Source organism: Propithecus coquereli, unplaced genomic scaffold (genome assembly GCF_000956105.1).
Source record: "Propithecus coquereli isolate 6110/MARCELLA unplaced genomic scaffold, Pcoq_1.0 Scaffold81, whole genome shotgun sequence".
Classification (NCBI taxonomy): Eukaryota; Metazoa; Chordata; class Mammalia; order Primates; family Indriidae; genus Propithecus; species Propithecus coquereli.
In genome coordinates, this window is record NW_012154285.1 from 7,319,081 (window position 1) to 7,340,528 (window position 21,448).

Below are 21,448 nucleotides of genomic sequence, written 5' to 3' on the forward strand. Positions count from 1 at the left end.
GACCCCCGACGCCCCCTTGCTGCCCCCATCGTTCCCCATTGTTCTCAGCGACACTCTCCCGGGAAGGGGGGAGGGGGTGCCGCGCTCTCCTCTTAAAGGGCCCTCTCCCCCTCTTGTCTCCCGGCAGGTCGCGAGCACGAGTGGGGTGGGGCGTGCCCACGGGCCCCCGCCCCCCTCGTCCCCCTCGTCCGCCCGCCCAGCTCCGGAGCCGCAACCCAGGCGCGCCGGGGGTCCGCGCCGCACCCCTCCCCGTGCGTTCCGCGGCCACCCGGGGCCTTCCAGGACACGGTGGAGAGGGAACAAGGGGGACAAGGACGCCCCCTTCAGCAGGAGCTGCGGTGGGGCTGGGGGGGCCTGGACCCGAGGCCAGGCGAGCAGCCCCACTGAAGCCAGGCGCAGGGTCTGGGACGCCGCTGGGAGCGCAGGGGGCTGGCTGCGCTGCAGGAGCAGCAGGCTGGGCCGGGCCTCCTGGGTGACAGGCTCTGCGTGGCCAGGAAGAAGGACCGGAGACCAGCAGGGAAGAGGCTGGACCTAGAGCAGGGGCAGCTGCCTCACTCCCTTACCTGAGCCAGCCGAGGGGGCCAAGGAATTTAGAGCCCTGTTTCCTCCACCCTAAGAAAGACACTTGCTTCCCAGGGCGGCACTTTTTATCTGAGACGGCCGTCTGCTGAAGGGGTCCTCGGAGCTTGGGTCCCCATCCCGCATTCCCTTCACCCAGGCCTCTAGGCCTCAGAGAGGCCCGAAGTCAGAAAGGAGGCCAGGCAGTCCTTGCTGCCCTCCTGGGGAGAGAGGAAGTTCTGCCTGCCCCCGGGCCCAGGAGGAGCTGGGCCCTCCCCAGCGAGGCCCTGGCCCCCAAGGCAACGGCGGCCATGTCGCGGCCAGGCCAGGGTGGGATGGTGCCCGTGAACGGTCTGGGCTTCCCGCCGCAGAACGTGGCCCGAGTGGTGGTGTGGGAGTGGCTGAACGAGCACAGCCGCTGGCGGCCCTACACGGCCACCGTGTGCCACCACATTGAGAACGTGCTCAAGGAGGACGCCCGAGGCTCCGTGGTCCTGGGGCAGGTGGACGCGCAGCTGGTGCCCTACATCATCGACCTGCAGTCCATGCACCAGTTTCGCCAGGACACAGGTGAGCAGACTCCTACCCACCCACCCGCCAGGCCAGGCCAGGCTGCAGCTGCCACCACCTTTCCGGGCAGGATGCTGAACTCCCAGCATCCCTGAGGAGGGGGCCTGGCTCTGCAGGAAGGCCACATCTGCCAGGCCAGCCTCCCTTCCGCATCCCCACGCCCCCCAGAAAAAAAGGACAGTCCTGCCTAGTCCAGTTTAAGACCTGGATTCTAATGCAGCCTCTTATATTAATTGTAGGATGTTGGGCAAGTTGAAGCATCTCTCTGAGCCTCAGTTTCCTGATCTGCAAAATGGGTAGATCAATATCTCTTACCACTGTGTGAGGATTAAATAAAATTGTGCTCACTGAGCACAGAACCTGGAAGAGTATTAGCACTCAATTATTGCAGAATAAGGGTTTTACATGCACTTCCTCATTTGATTTTTTCCCAACAATCACAGGCAGTAAGTCTTATTCTTGTGTTATTATTAGTTCCATTTTACAGATAAAGGAACTGAGTCTCATGGGAGCTGAATGATTTAAACTCAGAGCTGGGACTTGAATTGAGGCAGCCGAATTCCAGAGCCAAAGCTCTTAGCTGGTGTCTGATACCGGCTCTAAGTGGTGGGGGCGGGGGCAGAGTAATGGTGGTGGTGGTCATTGCGGGGTGGAGGGTGTCGGTGGTGTTGACGGTGGGGGAGGGGTAATGGAGGAAATGAGGTTGGTGGTTGTGCTGGTGGTGGCGTCAGTGGTAGTATTGATGGCGGCGGGGTCATGGTGACAACAGAGAGGATGACGGTGGCGTGCCAGTGTTGGCGGTGGTGTTGGTGGCAGCACTGATTGTGCTATTCATTGATGGCAGCGATGCCGATGGTTGTATTGGTGGTGACGATGGAAGGAATGATGTTGGTGGCAGTCTTGGTGGCCGCGTGGTGTGGGTGGTGTCGCTCGGCGGCGTTGGTGATTGGGTCGGTACTGTGATGGTGCCGTCGATGCTTGTGTCAGGTGATGACGGTGATAAAATGGTGAGGTCCCACTCGCAGGCCCACTCTCTTGTGTTCTGGGGATCTGCGTTATTGTGGAGCCATCTCCCTGAGTCATGGCCCAGGGGTCTCAGGGACAGGCTTGCTGGGCGTTGGGGAGTGATCAGGTCCTGCCTCATGGATGCCGCCAAAGAATCCAGGCCAAGTTTGACCCCCACGGACCAGCTGGTGCAGTTTGGGGAAGTTCCCCTGACTCTCTGGGTGACAGAACTGCACGTAACACCCCTGGGGACAGTAGGATGCTTTCCTTCTCTCTAGAGCTGTGTCATCCAATAGCGTAGCCACTAACTGCATGTGACTATTTAAATTTGCATCAATTAAAATTAAGTAAGATTTAAAATCCAGTTCTTCAGTCGCACTAGCCACACTTCAAGTGCTCACTAGCCACACGTGTCTCGTGGTACTTTGCAGGACAGCGTAGATCCAATTGCATCATCGAAGCAAGTTCTGTAGACTGTGCCATTCTAGAACGTTGCGTGGTACCTACACAGCGCTCACCAAGTCTTGAAACACAGGTGAACTCATAACAAATGGCTTATTGATGTTACGTCTTAGTACATCTGCGTCTCCATGACTCTAGGCATTGCCCACAGTCACCAGCGGTGCCAGTCGTCCATGCATTCTGTCATATGCTTGCCTGATCCGTTGTGTGTCAGATTCTGCGCTAAGCACTAGAGTACAGCAAGGAGTGGGGTCCTTGGTACAGGTCTGCACTGAAGGTCCTGGTGTGTCAGGGAGCAAGACAACACGGAGTCGCATGGACCATCATTGCTGGGCTGAGAGCCTGGAACTCAGGGGAGGCTGGCCTGAGGACGTGATGTTTGACCAGAGCTAAAGGAGTGAGGGGGCCAGTGTCCCAGGCAGAGGGAACAGCCAGTGCAAAGGTCCCGGGGTGGGAAGGAGCAGAGTGCATTCAAGTCCATTGCGTTTAGAGTGCAGTGAACTCTAAAGATGGTGCGAGATAAGACTGAGCAAGGACCAGAGGTTCCTGCCTGGACAGCCATGAGAAGGACTTCGAGTTTGATCCTGAGAGCAGGGTAGTCATCACCTGTGCCTCGTGCCTGTTCTCCCAGAGGGGCCCTGAGGCCCTGATGGAGAGTGCGAAGTGTTGGGCGTCACCTGCCCCATTCTCGGTTTCACCCCGGAGGTGGAGGGCAGGGGTCTGAGAGCAGAAAGGGTGGGCTTTCTCTTTGCTGTGGGGTCAGAGCTAATGCTGGGTGTGGAAATTTTCCAGGACCCTTGGTAGGGAGCTGGGGTGGTCCTTAGGAGCAGGGGCAGACCCTCCCCAGGCCACCAAGTTGGCAATTTTGCCTTTGATCTTCTTCCCCTTTGGGGGTTCCTTTTCTATTCCTGGCACCCCCGCTTGGGTTTCTGAGTCCCCAGACCCCCAAACTCCCTCCATCCCCCTTTCAACGGGCCCCTTACCCACCTAGCAACGCTTTTCTGTTTCAGCCTCACCGGGTCCCCCAGAAGTTCAGCTCCAGTCACTTCCCCACACCCCTCCCCTGAGCTGTTCACGCCACACCCGCCCCCTGTTCGCCGGAAAAGGGGAAAAACCACCCATTCCTCAACAGGCTCCTGGGAGCCTGCAAGACCCCCACCATGCCAATGAGGGAGGAAGGCCTAGAAACCTCTTAGGGGCTGGCAGGGGCCCTAGGATGCCTGGAAACCACTGAAGGGAGGGGCAAAATGCCTCCCTGCTAGACATGTTATGGTTTGCACCCCAACCGTACCCAGAAGTAAAACAATGTCAAGAAAGTACATCTCGTCCTCACTGTTAATGGTCTGGGGAAAAGCCAAGACCAGCATGGAGAAGACCTGAGTGCCAGGCAGGTGAGGTATCCTCACAGGCAGGTGTCCTCACTGCTCCAGGTCTCACTTTCCACATCTATGAAATGGGTGAGAGCAGCACATGTCTAGCAGGATTGTTGGATTAGTAAAGAGAATCGAGCCAATTTTACCCCACAAACATCAACTAATCACCCACTATGCACACAGCACGTGCCATTGTGGTTGTGAGAGAGACAGGTATGAGATCCTACATCTTATAAAGATTATGTTACGCACATAGCACACAAACTAATATAAAACTGTAAAACCCAAAACTTGTGTGTATGTGCTGAAATGAACACAAACCTCCCCCCAGATTTTCTAATTTTAAACTTCTTGATATTTTCATTGAAGCTAAACTGTAATTTGGGGGAAAGTTGCTCTGGCTTTGCTAGTACCCTAGCACAGCAGCTGGTAGGCTTTTTCTGGCAGGGTCAGATAATAACTATTTTAAGCTTTGTGGGACTTACAGCCTCTGCTGTAAGCACTCAACTCTGTCATCATCGTGTGCGAGCTGCCACAGACAATATGTAAATGAATAAATGTGGCTGTGTTCTAATCAAACTATTAATAGTTCAATTTCTGAACACAGACATTTGAATTTCATATCATTTTCACGGGTCATGAAATATTTTTTTTCTTTTTACAACCATTTAAAAATGTCAAAACCGTTCTTAGTTGCTGAGCTGCACAAAAGCAGGTGGTGGGTGAATGTGGCCTGTGGGCTGCTGTTCCCTGACCCCTGCCCTCACGTGTCCTTAACCTGCCCGTGGGGACAGACGGCGCTGGTGCCACGGAACACCCCGCGTGGTTCATATACACCTCGTGGTGTGTGCCAAGGCGCAGTTACGTGTGCATACACACACATGCAGCACCCGCCCGCTTGGACGCCGCTGGCCCACAAGCGCCCTGTCTGCGGTGGCGGAAAGCCCAGGTGTCGGGCTGAGCCCCAGAGGAGAGTCCGGGTCCTGGCCCCGCGGGGGCTGCTGTTTGTTCAGCCGGTGCACTCCCACCTCTGCCCTGCTGGGCTGCTTTCTCTGCTCGCCCTGGGGGGTGAGGCTCCCTTTGAAGCCCTCTGGGCCTGAAGCCCCCACGCGGAGGCTGAATGCTGTGACCAGGGACCAGATGATGTCCGCTAGATCATGAGATGGCTGGCAGTGGGGTCCCAGGCAGAGGGCTGCAGGGCGGAGGCAGACGTAGGCCAGGGGCGGCGGCTTGCTTGCTGGCGGAGTGCTCTTCCCGCGGGGCCAAGTGCTCGGTTTCCCCCAGAGCTTTCTTGGTCTTCCTCTGTCTGCAGCCGTCCCTTCCACGGACAAACCCAGAGGAGAAAACCTGGGCTGACAGTTCCGCCCACACGGGCCCAGCAGCCATCAGGGTCTTGGGGCGAGGGGTTGGCTGTGACCAGCAGTGGGGCAAAGGTTTGGGAACGGCTTTGTGCCCCCGATGAGGGGGACACACCTTCCGTGGGGGTCACTGGCATCCCCTGCCATTGGGGTAGTGGCCTCTGAGGGCCACACCCAGACCCTGGATTTTCTCTCTGGTCCCCACAGCTGGACAGAGGTGTGACTCACGCACTTCCCCGGCAAACCCCAGATGCTCGCTGGCCTCGTGCGGCCGGGAGCAGGCAAGGGGCCCTGTCTGACTGGTGTCTCCCATGTTCCTCTCCACCTGCCGCCAGAGGGACTTTTGGTGGCCTTCTGCCCATTCTGTAGATGGGACAGCTGAGGCTGAGAGAGGCCAGACTGGGGACCATCCACAAATGCTGTGCCCGAGGCTCCAGGCATGGCTGTGTCTGGCGCTCCCGAGCTGTCGGGCTGGGTGACAGGTGGCGGCTGGTTTCAGGGTTTCCCAGGCCAACATCCTTCCTTGGAGAGCTGTGGCTTCACTCAGCCCTGGTCCCTTCCTTTAGGGGAAGGCCCTATCCGAGGACACTTGGGCTGTTGGAGACCAAGTAGGGCCACCCAGAGGGGAGGAGCAGCCTCTAGAATTTAGGGAAAGCACCTCTAGCAGTTAGACTCCGGATGGGGACACTGAAGCCCGGTGAGGGTGAGTGACTTGCCCAAGGCCACACCGCCCATCACTCCCGAGCTAGAACCTAGGCCTCCCACGCAGGCCTCAAGGATAGAGAGCAAGGTGACATTCGTTGCCAGGGCTGAAAGCGTCTCCTCCCCCTTCTCTCTGTGTTGGGGCTTGTTGCCAGGGTCTGAACCAAGGAAGGGACAGCATGTGCTACCCTGGAGGCCTAGGGGGCCCATCTCCCTGGTTGCAGGACCCCTTGGGACCCTCTCCCAGCCAGTCCGCGAGGCCCCGGGGGCTGGGCCTGACGCCAGAGACAAGAAGGACTGTGTTGGGGGAGCGAGGAGGGGTCCGTCTCGTGGTGGCAGCAGGTCCAGCCAGTCCATCTGCCCCATGAGTGTCTCCCGCGACCACCTGTCACACTGCCTGCATGTCCACCACCGCACACCTGCCTTTGGCCTCTAGCTGCTTGTCTTGCTCCAGGAGCCTCTGTTGATACCGGAACTGCATCATTTTGATTGGATGGTCATTGGCGCCTGCTCAGAGTCAGACCCTGGGCTGGATCTTGGGGACTGGGTGAGAAAGACAAAATTAATCCGGAGTCTAATCCATTAATTTCAAATCAATTTCAGAGTCTAGTGGAGATAAAGGCAAAGGGAGATCGTGGGAATAGCATGTGAACCCTCGGACGCAGGAGGCCAGCAGATACAGACCTGAATTCCAGCTTGGCCCCTGGCTGGCTGTGTGACTGTGGGCGAGCCCTTTAACCTCTCTGAGCTTCCGTTTCCTCCTCTGTCAAATGGGGATGAGAGCACTTTCGTGAGGATGAAAAGAGATAACGTGGGTAAAACACAGAGAATTCTACTTAGTGCTCATGCTCAAGTAGGAAAAGGATTTCGACGCCCCACTAGAGGGGTGCAGGGTGCTTTCGGCCATGTGGTGTGGGTGGTGTGTGCCTGGGGCCTCTGAGAGGAGGACTTCTCGGAGGAGGGGTCGTGTGAGAGTGTATGGCTTGGGTAAATAGAGCGACCAGGAGCGACACTTGCAGCAAGGCCCTGCAGAGAGCTCAGGCTGGCACGGAAGGGGGAGGGGCTGACGGAGGCCTCTGGGGCCCCGTGGGGCCTGGCAGGCTGGGCTGCCAGCTGCTGCCCTTAGCGGCCAGGCCCTGGGGGACACAGAGCCACAGTGCAGGACCAGCCTCATTCATCACGGGTCCTCGGAGGCCAGGGCCGGAGCAGGTGGGGCGGGGGCTGACCTGGGTACTTCCTACTCTGTCTGGGCTCCCTTCCCCCAGCCGGTGGGTGTCACCCCATTTTACACGCAGTAAAGCTGAGGCTGGGAGAGTGAGACCCACCTGCCCCAGCTAGGAAGAGCGGGCCTGAGATCAGGTCTGCAGCCAGGTGGGCAGGGCCCCTCCCAGGCTTGCCCTATACCCATCTCGGCTGCCCCAGGACCTTGGACAGTGCCGCCATGCCCTGCCCACTCCACGGGGGTGGGGTGGGGATTCCGGGGATGAAACCGCATCACCGCCCTTTCCCTCTCCTCCTGACACCCTCCCAACCCCCTCCCTGTCTTCTGCTTTCTCCCATCCCCCAGTGTCACCTTCCCAAGAGCGCTGCGGCATCTGGAGACAGGGAGGGCGGGGCTGTGAGGGGGGAGGAGGGGTGATAAGGAGTGATGGGGGTGAGGGCCCAGGGGGGACATGATAGAGCACGTGATGAGAGGGGGAGGGGCAGGCCAGGATCAGGGGTGCCCGGAGGTTGGGTTGGAGCAGGACTGGCCACAGGGCCTCCAGGTACCATTCAGGCAGGTGGCAATGGAGTCCCTAACTCCCTCCCCAGAGTGGCATTCTTGGGTATATGTGGGGTGTCCCAGGCCTCCCCCTCCATCTCTGTGTCGCCCCGGGCCTCCCTCCTCTGCCCAGCTCCTGCGTCACACCCAGTGCGCAGGACAGACTCCAGGCCCCTAGACAGTCACCCCCCATGAGCCCACCCAGCCTCCTGATTGACACAGACCCTTCTGGTACAGGAGGCCAGGCGCCGAGGAAGTCCCAGGGTGTGGGACTATTCTCGACCTTGGGGCCCCAGGAGCTGCCAGGCTGGGGGCTGGGTCTCCCCCGGGTCCTGCGTGGTTGTGTCCTTGCTCCGCCACCCTGGCCAAGCACCTGTCCCTCTCTGGGCCCCTCCCGTCGTCCCTCTGGAGCTACTCCAGGCTGCTACCTCTACCTGCCCAGACAGCAGTGACAGCCAGTGACGGGGTGCAGGAGGGAGTCTGGCACCGAGCCCTGGAGCCAAACACCCTGAGATGCAGAACAAAGGACGAGGCAATCAAAGGAGGTGGCCAGGACAGTCTTGGCAGCAGCTGCAGCAAAGCCACCTCTTGTCCTGGTGACAGGCTGGGCCTTTGTCCCTTCTCCCTTCAACTGCAGGCAGAGCACGTCAGGGGAAGCACAGAGTTTACCTGAAATGTCCCCGTCTTGGAGCCCTCCCCCAGCTGGGTGAGCATCCCAGCTTCCTCCGCTCTAGGAATGAAGGGTCACTGATGCCAAGGTGTCAGTCACCTGGAGCTGGGGAAATGGCAGTCAGGGGGCCCGGGTTCGAGATCCGTCTCTAATTTGCTAGCTCATCTTGCCCAGGTTTCTCTCTCGGTGGGTCAGTTTCCCCATCTACGCAGACACTGCAAGTTCAGATGCTTACGGGGCCTGGGCAACTAACAGAAGCGTGTGCAGTGTCTGGGAAGGCCGAGATTTTGACCCATCTTGTTCTCCGGTGCCTAGTATGCAGTAGGTGCTCAATAAATACCCGAAAGCATGAATGGGGCAAGCATAACTCAGCTCCTGCTAACTGCTGCCAAGGAGGCCAATCCTTGTGGCCAAATCCTCGGATATTTTTGGGGTTTCAAAATCCAGACGTGTGTGGGTCTACCCTCATTTTTAAATGTTGGTCACTTTTCAAAGATGTGAATAGCACGTGAGCCAGAGCAAAGCCACACCCAGCCCAGCCTGCGATCGCCAGCCTGGTCACATGGAGCACTCGTGTGTATCTGGTTATTCATTCGTTCATTGATTCATCCAGCATTGTCCACGTGCCTACGCCGCACCCCCAGCCCCGCGCCCCTGGCCACAGAGGGATGTACGGTGGCCGAAAACCAGCCCAGCCTTGGAGGGGCTGCCAGGCTGGAGGGAAGACGGATGCGTCAGCACCTAGAGAGCTGCGTGCTTTCATGGGGGTACTGCAGGGGCGAGGTGTTCTGAGGGCCCCAAGGAGGAAGTGGTTATCTCCTAGGATGGCCCAGAAGATTCCAACAAGGCCGAGTGCTTGCACAGGGCCAGGAAGATTGAGAAGGAACTCAGCAGGAAGGGCAGCGGGGTTGGGTGGCTGGAAGGATATTCTAGACGGAAGGAACAGCACGTGCAAATACACGGAGGCTCAGCGACACAGGGCGTGTTCAGAGGATGGCTGGAATTTTGTGTGGTTGAGTATGAGGCTGTGCAGACAGCTTGTGATGGGCCTCAAAGGCTGAGCTAAGGAGCTTAGGCTGACTCCTGAGGGCACTAGGGAGCTATGGATGGGTGTTGAGCAGAGGAGTGACACGGTCACACTTGAGTTTGTGAACGGTCCTTCTGGGTGCCATAGAGAATACACTAAAGGGAGGAAGCTGGGACACAGGGCGGAGGCAGCTCCTGCAGTAGTCCAGACAAGCCGTGATGGTGGCTTGGGCAGAGTGGTGGCAGTGGGGAGTGGTTCCCGTCCTGGCTGAGTCCAATCCTGGCTTAGTAGCTTTGTAGCTGTGTGACTTTGGGCAAGTCACTTCACCTCTCTGTGTCTCACTCAGTGTTTGTACAAGGCAATGATAATGATGGCTATCATCATTATTATATTATTAATATCACTATCATCATAAAAACCTACCCCATAGAGTTGTTTTGTGGATTAAGAGTTGACTTATGTGAAGCACCTAGAACAGTGCACGGCCCCCTAAGAGCGTTTACTGTTTTCATTACTATTACGCCCATTTCACAGACAAGAAAGGAGCAGCTCAAGGGCTCTAGGTGGTGGGGGACCCTTCTCTTCCCTCCCCTCCATGTCCTGCTCTCTGCGGCTGCCGCCGCCGTGCCAGGACCTGAATCCGAGTGTGTGGGAATCGGGTGACCAGGAAGCCACCACGCAGCCCCCGGGATGTGCACAGCCCACCACCTGCTGCAGCAGCCTCCAAGGCGGTGGTGGCCCGTCTGAGCGCCACGCAGCCCCTCAGCCTTCCCCAGGCAGGGCCGGGGACCCCATCTCCGCACTTCCTGTCTCCACCACCCTGGCTGGAAACCCCGGCCAGCTCCAAACGTGCGGAAACCACTAATGGGCCACAGCTTAGCCTGACGAGTCCCAGAGGAGAGTTTGGAGGGAACAGAACACCGCGGGGTTATCGATCACACACACGCAGGGCGGGAGCCAGCAGGCGGCTGATCCTCAGGCTGCAGTTCGAATCCCAGCCTGGCCAGCGCCCGTAGCGGGACTTCCACGTCTTCTCCAGGGGCCTCAGTCTCCCCATCTGCCAAATGGGGCTAATAACAGCGCACACGCCTAGGGCCGCTGTGGGGACTGGGAGGGGAGGCGTAAGCCCTGCGCGCGGCCGCCGGCACAGGGAGCCGCGGTAGAGCAGATCGTGTACTCGGTGCTGCGGTTCTCATCGCTGTTGCTGCTGTTAGAGCGAGTCGACCCGCCATTTAGACAGCCTGCAAGGGAGTTAAAGGGGAAGCAGCTGTTCCAGAAGGTCCTATAGCAGTCTGGGTTGGAACCTCAGCTATGTCACTTACTCCTGGTGTAACCGCTTGTGCCTCAGTTTCCTCCTCCAGCACATGGGCTCATGGGACTAGATGGGAACGGTCAAGGGAACAGAGAACAAAGCCAGGGGGCCTGGGCCCGGGTTCTGGCTGGACCACTTCCTTGCAGATCAGCCTGGGCACGTCCCTAACCCCAGCGCCTGTTCCTCACCTCGAAAATGGGGTAGTAATATCCCCGCCTCAAGGGAGGCTGTGAGGATTCAGTGAGTTCATAGGAACGACTGTTATTGTTAGCGCTTCTGGGGTGGTGGCGGATTCGGTAGAGGCTGTCCCCGGGGCCGGATCCAGTGGGCGCTCAATCGCGCTCCACTCACCACCCAGCCCCCGCCACAGGCCTCAGCCCCGCACCTGACAGGATGTCCCATGACCGCCTCCCACGGGCCCCCTTCCCGGCAGGGTCTGGGTGCCCCCACATGAGATCACTTCCCTCTAGGAAGCCACCCCCAGAGGGAGGGGTTCCCTGTTGGGCCTGTTGAGGCTGGCCCAGCTCAGGGAGGAACTGTTTGGAGGCCGAGGGGCAGGCAGGAGGGCTCAGAGCCTTCCCCCCTCCATGGAGTCAGCTACTACTTAAGGCCAAGGGGTGGGGGAGGCGCAGAGACACCCACACAGCCCACCTCTAGGTGAGGAGTTGGGGGTCAGATCAGGACCACGCTCTGAGGGCAGAAACCACACATGGCTAAACAACAGAGGGCAAAGCTGAGGTAGTGAGCTCCCCGCCGCTGGGAGTATCCCAGGCTGGACCACCACTTGGCTAAGTTGAACCCTTTAGAACCAGTCCAACCTAGGCCTTCCTTTTCTTCATGAGTGGAGCATCATTCCCAGTCCTCTGCTCTCACCCTCCCAAGAGCTCACCTCTCCGGGCCTCAGTTTCCTCATCCGTAAACTAGAAATACTCCCTGGAAGACATGGCGCGTGGATAGAGTGAGTGAGTAGCTCGGCAATGCTGAGCACAGCACGTGGCACATGGCGGGCGTCAGAGTTAGTTAACACTTTTGGTATTTTGCTATTTTCTACCGCATCTCCCCTCTCCTCTCTCCCCCGCCCTGGGCCTCCGGTTCTCCCTGCGGGACGGTCTCGGCCTCCAGGTTTCTTTCTGTCCCTCAAACTTGTTCTGTGTCTTTAGCCACAGCTGTCCTTGTACCCACCTCACCGTGGCCCACTTCGCTCTTGGCCTGTCTCTGACAGTCTCTTTGTGCATGTGTCTCTCTGTCCCTCTCTCTCCCCCGTCTCTGCCCCAGCCACGAAGCAGTCCCTGGCTGCTGTGGCCGTGGCCGCCCCCACACTCGGTCTCAGGGGGCCCAGCTCCTGCAACCGTCCAGCTGACAGTGACCAAATCCCCTTTCCCCTCAGTGCAGCTGGAGGAAGATTGGGGTTTTCCAGCCAAACGTGGTTAGGAGACTTGGGGAAGAGGGAAGAGGGAAGCAACCCAAGCAGAGACACAGGCCCGGCAAGGGCACTTGTGCTGGACGCGGGTCCCTACTGCCATGGGGTGCAGACCCTGCCGCCGGCACAGCCGGGTGCCCTGCAGGCTGGAGAGAGGGAGGTCGCCTCTCGCCCCAGGCCACCAGCCGGAGGCCCCGCCAGTCTCCCAGGCTGAAGAACCTCCAGCCCCATCTTAGACCCATTGTTCTGGCTGAAAATCTAGGCCAGGGCCACTGCGGAGGAAAAGGAGCGTTTCCACGGCCGCTGCCTTGGAAATCTCAAGATCGACGTCCAGGCAGGTCGTCAGGGAACCAGCTGCCCGCCACCACCCCGGCCTGGTCCGTGGCCAGCCTGGGCCCGAGAGGCGGACGATGGGCAGGCGGGCAGCGGCGGCGCTGCGGGGTGCAGGGCCCAGCGGGGAGGACAGCAGCTGCCCTAATTACTCCAGCTCTCCGGGTTCCAATCTCGTTTCAAAAGGACTCCAGGGACACAGCCTTTAATAACTACCAGTAAACAGGCAGGAAAATCGATACCTGGTAAATAGAGCCCTGGAGAGAGGGAGGCCTGGGCTCGCTGGCCCTGCCGAGCTCCCAGAGTCCTCTGTGGCAGAGCTGGCCAACGCCGCCTTTGGGAACCCTCTGGCCCGCCTGGGAGTCCTCCCCTGAGACCCCGAGAAGCTTCGCCACCCACCCCCGGGGCTGCTCCTGCTCCAGCCTCCACGCCCCCTCCATCAACCCACCCCCGCCCCTCTCCCACCGTCCCCGAGCCCTCGCGTGTGCCAAGTAGGTTGCCCGGTTCAGTTGCAGATGCCTCTTGTACGCCAGGCTTGGTGCCTGGTGCCCTCGAAACAGAGTCGTGGATCTGACCCTGTCCCCGTCCTCCCAAAAGTCATCAACCAATGAGATTGGTTAAGAACAAAAACAGCGCTCGCTTCGGCAGCACACATACTAAAATTGGAACGATAGAGATTAGCGTGGCCCCTGCGCAAGGATGACATGCAAATTCGTGAAGAGTTCCATATTAAAAAAAAAAAAAGAACAGAAACAAATAATGACAGTGCAAGGATAGACATGCAATAAGAAGCTGGGTGTGCCAACTAGAGCAACAGAACAGAGAAGTCCTTGCTGGAAGAGGTGGGCAAGTGAAGGGCTTTGTTGGATGAATAGGAGTTCACCAAGTGAACAAGGGCTGGGAGAAGGTGAATGTGGGTAGTATATGTAATAATAGCCATGGTAGCTAACATTCATCAAGCATTTACTGTGTGCCAAGGGCTCTACTAAGCACCTTTGCCATGTGTCCTGTCATTTTGTCCCCCAGAGTAATTCTTTGGGGTAGGTATTAATACCTCCATTTCACAGATAAGTGTACTGAGGCTATGTATGGGGCCAGGATTTGCACAAGGCCCGCGAGACTTCTGAGTTGCTTTAATCTCTTCACTCTGCACCGCCCGCCCCGACTGTCCCCTGGCTAGCTCGGGACTCGCCACGCGAGCAAGTTCCCATCTCTGCCCTTCCCATCCAAGGGTCACACTTCCCAGGTAGCACAGGGAGGCTCATGGTGATAGTCCGGGCACATCAGACTTGAAGATCATCCATCACGACCCCTTATCTTGCACGGGGGGAAACTGAGGCCCTGGGAGGGGAAGACCAGCACACAGGAGCACGTGGGAAGAGGATCCAGAGTTTTCTCCTAACTAATCCTCTCTCAGGCCTGCCCTGGAAGAAGCATCGCCAGGGAAGAAATCAATATGCACACACTCAATTAAAATGATAAATCAGGCATCAGAAGGCGGCTGAGCCCGAGGCCCAGGGGAAGTTTTCAGATGATTGGCTGGAATATCATAGGGGCCCTGGGACCTTATTTCCTGAGGCCGGGCTGCCAGTGCAACCCCCTCCACCCTGTCTGTCTCATAGCAACAGCTCTGTGCCTCAATTTCCCCAGCTCTCAGCGTCTGTTCAGTTGGCAGGGGACAGGGGTGGTCTGTAGCTCTTGGGATTCTAACAGAGGAGAGGGCAGAGGACAAGCTCGATCAGCCCTGAGTAGGGACACAAGTGAGGGACAGTCACAGTCGGGAAACTCCAGAGACTCTCTCACGGCAGGAGAGAGAGGCGACCTGAGCAAAGGAGATGGGGGGGGTCCCTCCATCAGCCTGCAGATCCCTGGGCCAGGCACCCTGCGGAGAGGCCAATTAACGACGGAAGCGCCCTGCATGTAGTGAGTGCCTACTGTGTGCAGGCCCTGTGCCAGGCACTGGGGACACAGCAACGAGCAAGACAGACAAGATCCTGACCTCGTGGCTGACAGCCTGGCAGGAAGTGACAGGGCATGAAGAAAGCATGCGATTAATACATCATGTGAGGGGGTGCTAAGTGCCGGGAAGGAAAACGAAACGAGCTAAGAGGATAGCAATAGGAGGGCAGCCGTTTTAGAAGGGTGGTGTGGGAAGGTCTTTCCAAAGAGTTGACGTTTGAACACACACCTGTAAGAAACAAGGGAGGAAACAAAGAGAACATCTGGGTATGGCGAGATCATGTGCCAGGCAGAGGGAACAGCAAGTGCAAAGGCCCTGGGGCTAGACGGTGAAACAGCAAGTCAACCGAGGGGGCTGGTGTGGAGTGAGTGAGGGCAGAGGTGAGGAGTACGTCAGAGAGGAAGACGGGGCCCCGCGATGTAAGCTTTTCTAGGTCACGGTCAGGACTTTGGCTTTTACACCAAGTGGGTGGGAGCCGTGAGAATTTTGAGCAGAGAAAGGATGTGATCTGGCTTGTGTTGAAGAGGATCCCTCTGGCTGCTGCGTGGGAAATGGATTATGGGGGGAAGAATGGGTCATGGCTTAACATCACCCCATTTTCAATATGGGGGCCACTGAGGTGTGGGAGGCATAAGGGACTTGCTCACAGTCAAGGAGCAGTCGAGTGTGCAGCCTTTCTGCAGGTGTGCCAAGTGAACCCAGCAAAAGGATTTCATTGCATCAGCCCCAAGGCATAGAGCAGGCTAAAGGCTCTGAGAAGTCCTGCAGCCTGGACTGTGGGTTATCTCTGAACCCAGAGTTTCCCATGGAGCATTGATGTCAGGGAGCACCTAGATCTTTGGCAAACATGGAGCGGGGGTTGGGAGTAAATCCTCAGTGCCCTCCTTCATGAAAGGGGTGCATCAATACCCACCTGGCTGGGTTATCATGGAGTGAGCACGTGGATTTTGCATGAACACTGAGCACGCGGCCCTCCAAAGAGCGGACAGGGAGCAAACGTGTGTTGAAGGAAGGAACAAACGGACAAACAGATGAAGGAAAAAAGCAAATAAGTGAAGGAAGGAATAGCCATCGCAGGGGTGAGCGCAGGGAATGACGGAATAAACTGAACCCCAGATGGAGCAGTGTGTGAGCTAATGATTGCACGCATTCATTCATTCAGTAAATAGCTCTTGAGCGCCCTCTGAGTGCAAGTGCTGGAGACAGAGCAGCAAATAAAACAAAATGAAAGAATTATTGAGTGAGTAAACGAACTAGTGCTTGGACTCAGAAACTAATGAATGAACAGATTGATGAATGAGTCAGGGAATGAACGGGTGAACGAATGAAGGAGAGAAGCACTGCATGCCACCCGCCTCTCTGCGCAGCCCTGGCGTCTGCGCCTGTTCCCCGCCCCCCGTCTAACAGCCCCGCACCCCCCGGCCGCCCGCCGGGCCTGTGAAGCCCCTACCCCAGCGCCTCTCTTGACACCCCCCTTTTCTGCCTGTCCCCCCTTCCGAGCGCAGGCACCATGCGGCCCGTGCGGCGCAACTTCTACGACCCGTCGTCGGCGCCGGGCAAGGGCATCGTGTGGGAGTGGGAGAGCGACGGCGGCGCGTGGACGGCCTACGACATGGACATCTGCATCACCATCCAGAACGCCTACGAGAAGCAGCACCCCTGGCTCGACCTCTCGTCGCTCGGCTTCTGCTACCTCATCTACTTCAACAGCATGTCGCAGATGAACCGCCAGACGCGCCGGCGTCGCCGCCTGCGCCGCCGCCTGGACCTGGCGTACCCGCTCACCGTCGGCTCCATCCCCAAGTCGCAGTCGTGGCCCGTGGGCGCCAGCTCGGGCCAGCCCTGCTCGTGCCAGCAGTGCGTGCTGGTCAACAGCACGCGCGCCGCCTCCAACGCCATCCTGGCCTCGCAGCGCCGCAAGGCACCACCTGCGCCCACGCAGCCGCCGCCACCGCCGCCCGGAGGGCCGCCGGGACCCCTCGCCGTGCGCCCCAGCGCCACCTTCGCCGGCGCCGCGCTCTGGGCCGCCCCCGCCGCCGGCCCTGCGGAGCCCGCGCCGCCCCCCGGGGCGCCCCCACGGAGCCCGAGCGCCCCCGGCGGCGCGCCCACCCCGGGGCAGAACAACCTCAACCGGCCGGGGCCGCAGCGCGCCACCAGCTTGAGCGCGCGCGCCTCCATCCCGCCGGGGTAAGACGGGGCCCGGGGGTGGGGTTGGGGGGGAGGGGTCCCCTGTGTCCACGGCAGGCGAGGACCAAGCCCAGGGTTGGCTGCCCACTAGCGCCAGGAGCAAAGAATTATGAAAACGATGATAGGTAATATGGACATCTAGAATCCACTTTGCGCCAAACGCTAACTAAGCACCTTAACATGTTTCCACGCTTTTATCTGGATGCACAAGGACCCCGCGAGGTAGGTGCCACCATCATCCCCAGTTGACAGATGAGGAAACCGAAGCAGGGAGAGAGTAAGTCGTTTTCCCAAGACCACTCAATTCACAAGTGATGGTGCCATGAGCACGTGGACAGCTGTGCGCGTCCCCGTTCATTGTTTGCCAAACTCTTCCCCTGCAGGGCCCCATTTAGTTCCCGGGGCCGCGCTCCCGGCCCCTATTACAGGGGGAGGTGCGGCGGGAGAGGCATGGTACCTTCTCATGGTCACCCAGGGGAAGAGTAGGAATTGGAGCCCAGACCTGCAGGATTCCAGAGTCCGCGCTGTGCTGCCTTGGGATTTTTGCAGGACGTCAGTCTGTCGTCGTCCCGGTCTGCGCACACCCCACATGGTGGCTTGAGCAAGCATTCGCTGCGTGCAAAGTACTTCCCCTGTAGGCCACACCTGAGATATCGCCATGACTTTGGGTTAATACTACGGTTTCACACTAGGCTCCAGGGACTCCCGGGGTGACCTGGAATAGTGAGGGCTGGGGGGACTGGAAGTCACGCAGACAAGAGCCAGTCTCTCTGCTCTTGTTTTAACCAGAGCAGCCCTTTTTGGAAACGCTTCTGTGAATCGGCTCGCCCAGCAGGGATTCATTGAGGAAGGGAACCCAGGTCACGCCAAGTTTGGAAATTCCTGGTTAAGGTGTCCTAGGCCCCAAGATAGGGACTCAGTGAGTGGCTGTCACCCACCCACCCTGGAGCCCAGACTCTGTGAGTCTGAGCAGAGGACCAGGCCCTGACCTGGTCCATGAGAGGAAAGAACAAAGACCTCGAACTTAACAGATCAAAAGAAAAATGGCCAGGAGGGTGTGGGGTGTCCCCAAGAGGAGGAGGAGGAGGAGGAGGGTGGCACCAAAAGCTAACTCTGTCTGTATCACCATGGCATGGCCCAGGGGATTGACAGTGATGGCCTGGGGTCACCAAAGGTCAGATCTGGATGTGACCTTTGGGGTCACCACATCCAGGCCACCCCTTTGATTAAGGGGCAGCCAAAGCCTGGGAAAAGGAAGGATTGGGACCCTGAGCTAGACTGCGCTATTCACCTTTCGTTCCTTTGAGAGTCTGACACCTCTAGTTGCAAGATCTGGGGCGAGTGCCTTCCCTTCATCGAACCTCAGTTTCACCATCTGCCAAATGGGGGCAGAACTCCCCACGGTGTGGAGACGCATGCAGCGTCTACACTGGGCTATGGTGCCGCCCAGGCCGTCAGGACAACTTTTGTTATCCAGGAGAGGGCTGGTGTGGGGGCCGGGGGAGCTGGAATTTTCCAGGGAGGGACTGCAGCCGCCACTACCTGCCTGCCTCACCCCTCCCTTCCCCTGCCCTCCAGGTCATTCCTCTGGAGGAGAGGGCCATGGGGACAAACAGAGGTGGCCCCCGTGTGAACCTGGCCCAGGGCAGGCCCAGTGCCCATGGAGAGGAGACCCGCGGGGGTCGGGGAAGCCTGTCGGGGGAGCGTCGCCCAGAGCTGCAGGGGGGACTCACCGAACAAAGTACCAGTGCTGGCTCCTTGCAGATGGCACCGGCTCTGGCTGCCTTGTGAACAAAAGGCGCTGGAGGCCCTAGAGTGACAAGAAGGGTGGGACAACAAGCTTGAGCGGGGAGGGAGGCGTCAAAACCAGGAAAGTTCCAGGGGCCTCTGCAGCACGAATTCGAGAGCCTTCTCCTTGGGGAGTACTGTTGTAACCCACAAGTGGATTAGGAAATCAGAACGTTGTGACCAGGATTTTCTTTGAATAGAACAGTGGCCTCGGGAAGAGGGAAGAGCTGGGGAGGCAGCGGGACAGGGAGGGACGGGTGCTCAGGGGAGACCCCGGAGGAGACGGGCAGTGTGGAGAAAGGCTGTTCCAGGCAGAGGGAACAGCACGTGCAGCTTCAAGGGGGGTGTGAGGAGGGCTGGCACGTGAGGTGCCCGTGAGAGGGGGAGGGGCATCCCGGGCAGAGCAAGTGCAAAGCAGTGGAGGTAGGAATGAATCTGGAAGGTTCTGGCAACCACAAACTGATAGAGGCTCCTTTGTGGAACAGTGGGGGGCTGAGATTTTCCTTCCAAATGGGGCTACAGAGCTAGATTGTGCGACTTCAGGGAAGCCCTGGCTTGGCGCTGCCAGCCATGGGGAGCTATAGAGTGTGCTTGAGCTCAGGAGGGCTGTAGGGAGAAGAAAGATTTCTCGTTGGGGGTGCCGATCCGATCCTTAAACATGTCCCTCTCTGACCTAAGAGGGTGTTGTCCCCAGCCACGTGTCCCTCCCCCACAGTCTACATCATTTCTCCTGCCCCTCCCTTGGGGACGGTTTCTGACCCTCCCTGAGCCCAGACATCTGCCTGGAAAGCCGGAGATAGCGGGGCGGGGAACCAGCGAGGGCTCCCTCGCCCTCCTGGCACAGGCAGACTCTGCCAGTCTCCCCCAGCCCCTTTGGCAGACGCTCCCCAGCCAGACAAGCCTGTGTCTAGGCCCCCACCCCTCCGAAGCCCCCGTCTCAGCGTGGGGGAGGGGCAGGACCGGTGCAGCCTGTCGCTGGAGGAGGGAGGGGAGGAAGCAGGAGCGGGCGGCAGACCCTGGCTCCTCCAGGCTGAAGCTTCTTGTTGCCAAGACGACTGAGACTCGGGTGCGGCCTAGGAGGGGGCAGGCGTGGGGGCGCCAGGCAGCCAGGCCTCCCCACCCTGCCCCGGCCCTTCCCCCATCCTCTGTCTGGGTTTTTACGTCTGTGTCGGTTTGCTGGGGCTGCCGTGACAAAGTGCCAGACGGGGTGGCTTGAACAACAGAAGCGGATTCTCCCAGGGCTCTGGGGGCTGGAAGTCCAGGGTCAGGCTGTCAGCAGTGCTGGTTCCTTCTGAGGCCTCTGTCCTCGGCTTGTCGATGGCATCTTCTCCCTGCGTCTTCACGTCTTCCCTCGGCACCTGTCTGTGTCCTAATCTCTTCTCGTGGGGACACCAGGCTGCTGGATTAGGGCCCACCCAAATGGCCTCATTTTAACTTAATTAGCACGTTAAAGACCTCATCTCCAAACAGTGGCCTCTGAGCTCCTGGGGGTTCCAGCTTCAGCACGTGAACCCTGGCAAGACTCAGTTCAGCCCATGACAGTGTCTCTGTGTGTCTCTCCCTGTGTATCTCTCTGTGTCTCCCTGTCTCTGTCTCCTGCTCCCTCTCTCCTGTCCTCCCATCCTCCCCCTCTCTCTCCCTGCTTCCTTCTGTCCTCCCCTCCTCTCTCCCCTGCTGGACTCAAACGGACACAGAGTCCTTTCCAGGTTGGGCACACTTGAGGCTTCACCTCTCCAGCCTCAATTTCCCCATCTGCCAAAAAGAGCCAAACCCACCAGCTCTCGCACCTGCAGACTCAGCGGGGCCGATGGGCCTGCGGTCACACTCAGAATCGTCATGTAGCGTCGGCGTGCCAGGGAGCAGTGGACTCTTCAGAGAGCTCTGACACCATTCTTCTCACCTCCATCCTCACCTCAGCCTGGGATGGGGACCGGGAAGCAGGCCCAGAGAGGGGGATTGACTTGCCCGGGGTCACACAGCCAGTGGGCGGCAGAGCAACCTCCTGGCCGGGGTTTTTTTCCACTTGCCCCTGTGACGGGGCAGGGAGCCAGCTGGCAGCCTGGGCTGGGGGACCGGCGGGGGTGGGAAGATCCGCCCTGTCACCGAGGGGTCAGTGTCCGGTGCAGAGGAACCACGCTCAGAGTTTCCACCCCACGTGGTGGGTGGGGGCAGGCGGACACCTGTGGGCCGGTTTCCATTTGCCGAGCGCTCACTGTGTCTCAGGCTGTATTTCACGGCTTTGACGGACGTCGTCTCTCTCAGTTCTCACAGAAACTCAAGGCAGCCAGTCCTGGTACCCCACTGAGGATAGTGAGGCCCCCAAAGGCTAAGACTCTTGCTCAAAGTCATGAAATTAGGACTCTGATTCCAAAACCCAAGTTGGCCGGGGTCTTGGGAGTGCCATCCCCCAAGCCTGCCCAGGCTGTTTCCGATCACATTCCAGAAACCCCACCCCAATTCCTGTGTGACCGCAGCTGAGCCCGTCTCCCTCTCTGGTCTTCAGTTTTTGCACTTGTGAAATGGGATTGGCAACGCAGGCCACTGTCCAGCACAAGGCCAGATGTCAAAGCACCTACATTTTCAATCTTGCACCTACTGAAAGCCACCCTCGTCCCCTCCCTCCCTACCAGACTTGTCCAGCATTGCCAACCTGATTGTTGCTAAAGAGATGTCATTTAAGTTTTCGTACTTTTGGTGCTTTAGTTGAGCCTGAGAACCTTTTCCTGTTTACTGACCACGAGTGGTTTCTTCTTTTGCCGATTACCTGTTTATTTCTTTGGTTTATCCTTCTCTTGGGCTGTTTATTGCTTCCTTACTGAATTAAGGGTGTTAACCCTCTGACTATGCTCTTTTCCCTAGTTTGATGTTTCCTTTTACTTTATGGCATGTGTTCGTCTGCTTTTGAATTAATTAATTCCTATTTATTGAAGAAGTGCTGTGTGCCAGGCACTGTTTGTTGTTTAG

The 21,448-nt window shown here is 58.4% G+C and overlaps 1 protein-coding gene across 1 annotated transcript in view; it reads left to right on the top strand.

Moving 5' to 3' along the window:
* The first annotated feature begins 370 nt into the window (after positions 1 to 370).
* The window catches only part of DTX1 (deltex 1, E3 ubiquitin ligase), a 32,699-nt gene continuing 11,621 nt past the window's right edge, over positions 371 to 21,448 (top strand). Inside the window, exons 1-2 of the mRNA XM_012663424.1 lie at positions 371 to 1,128; positions 16,015 to 16,696. Of these exons, the coding sequence (XP_012518878.1) occupies positions 870 to 1,128; positions 16,015 to 16,696 (941 nt within the window). The 5' untranslated portion in view covers positions 371 to 869. The remainder of the gene's footprint in view (positions 1,129 to 16,014; positions 16,697 to 21,448) is intronic.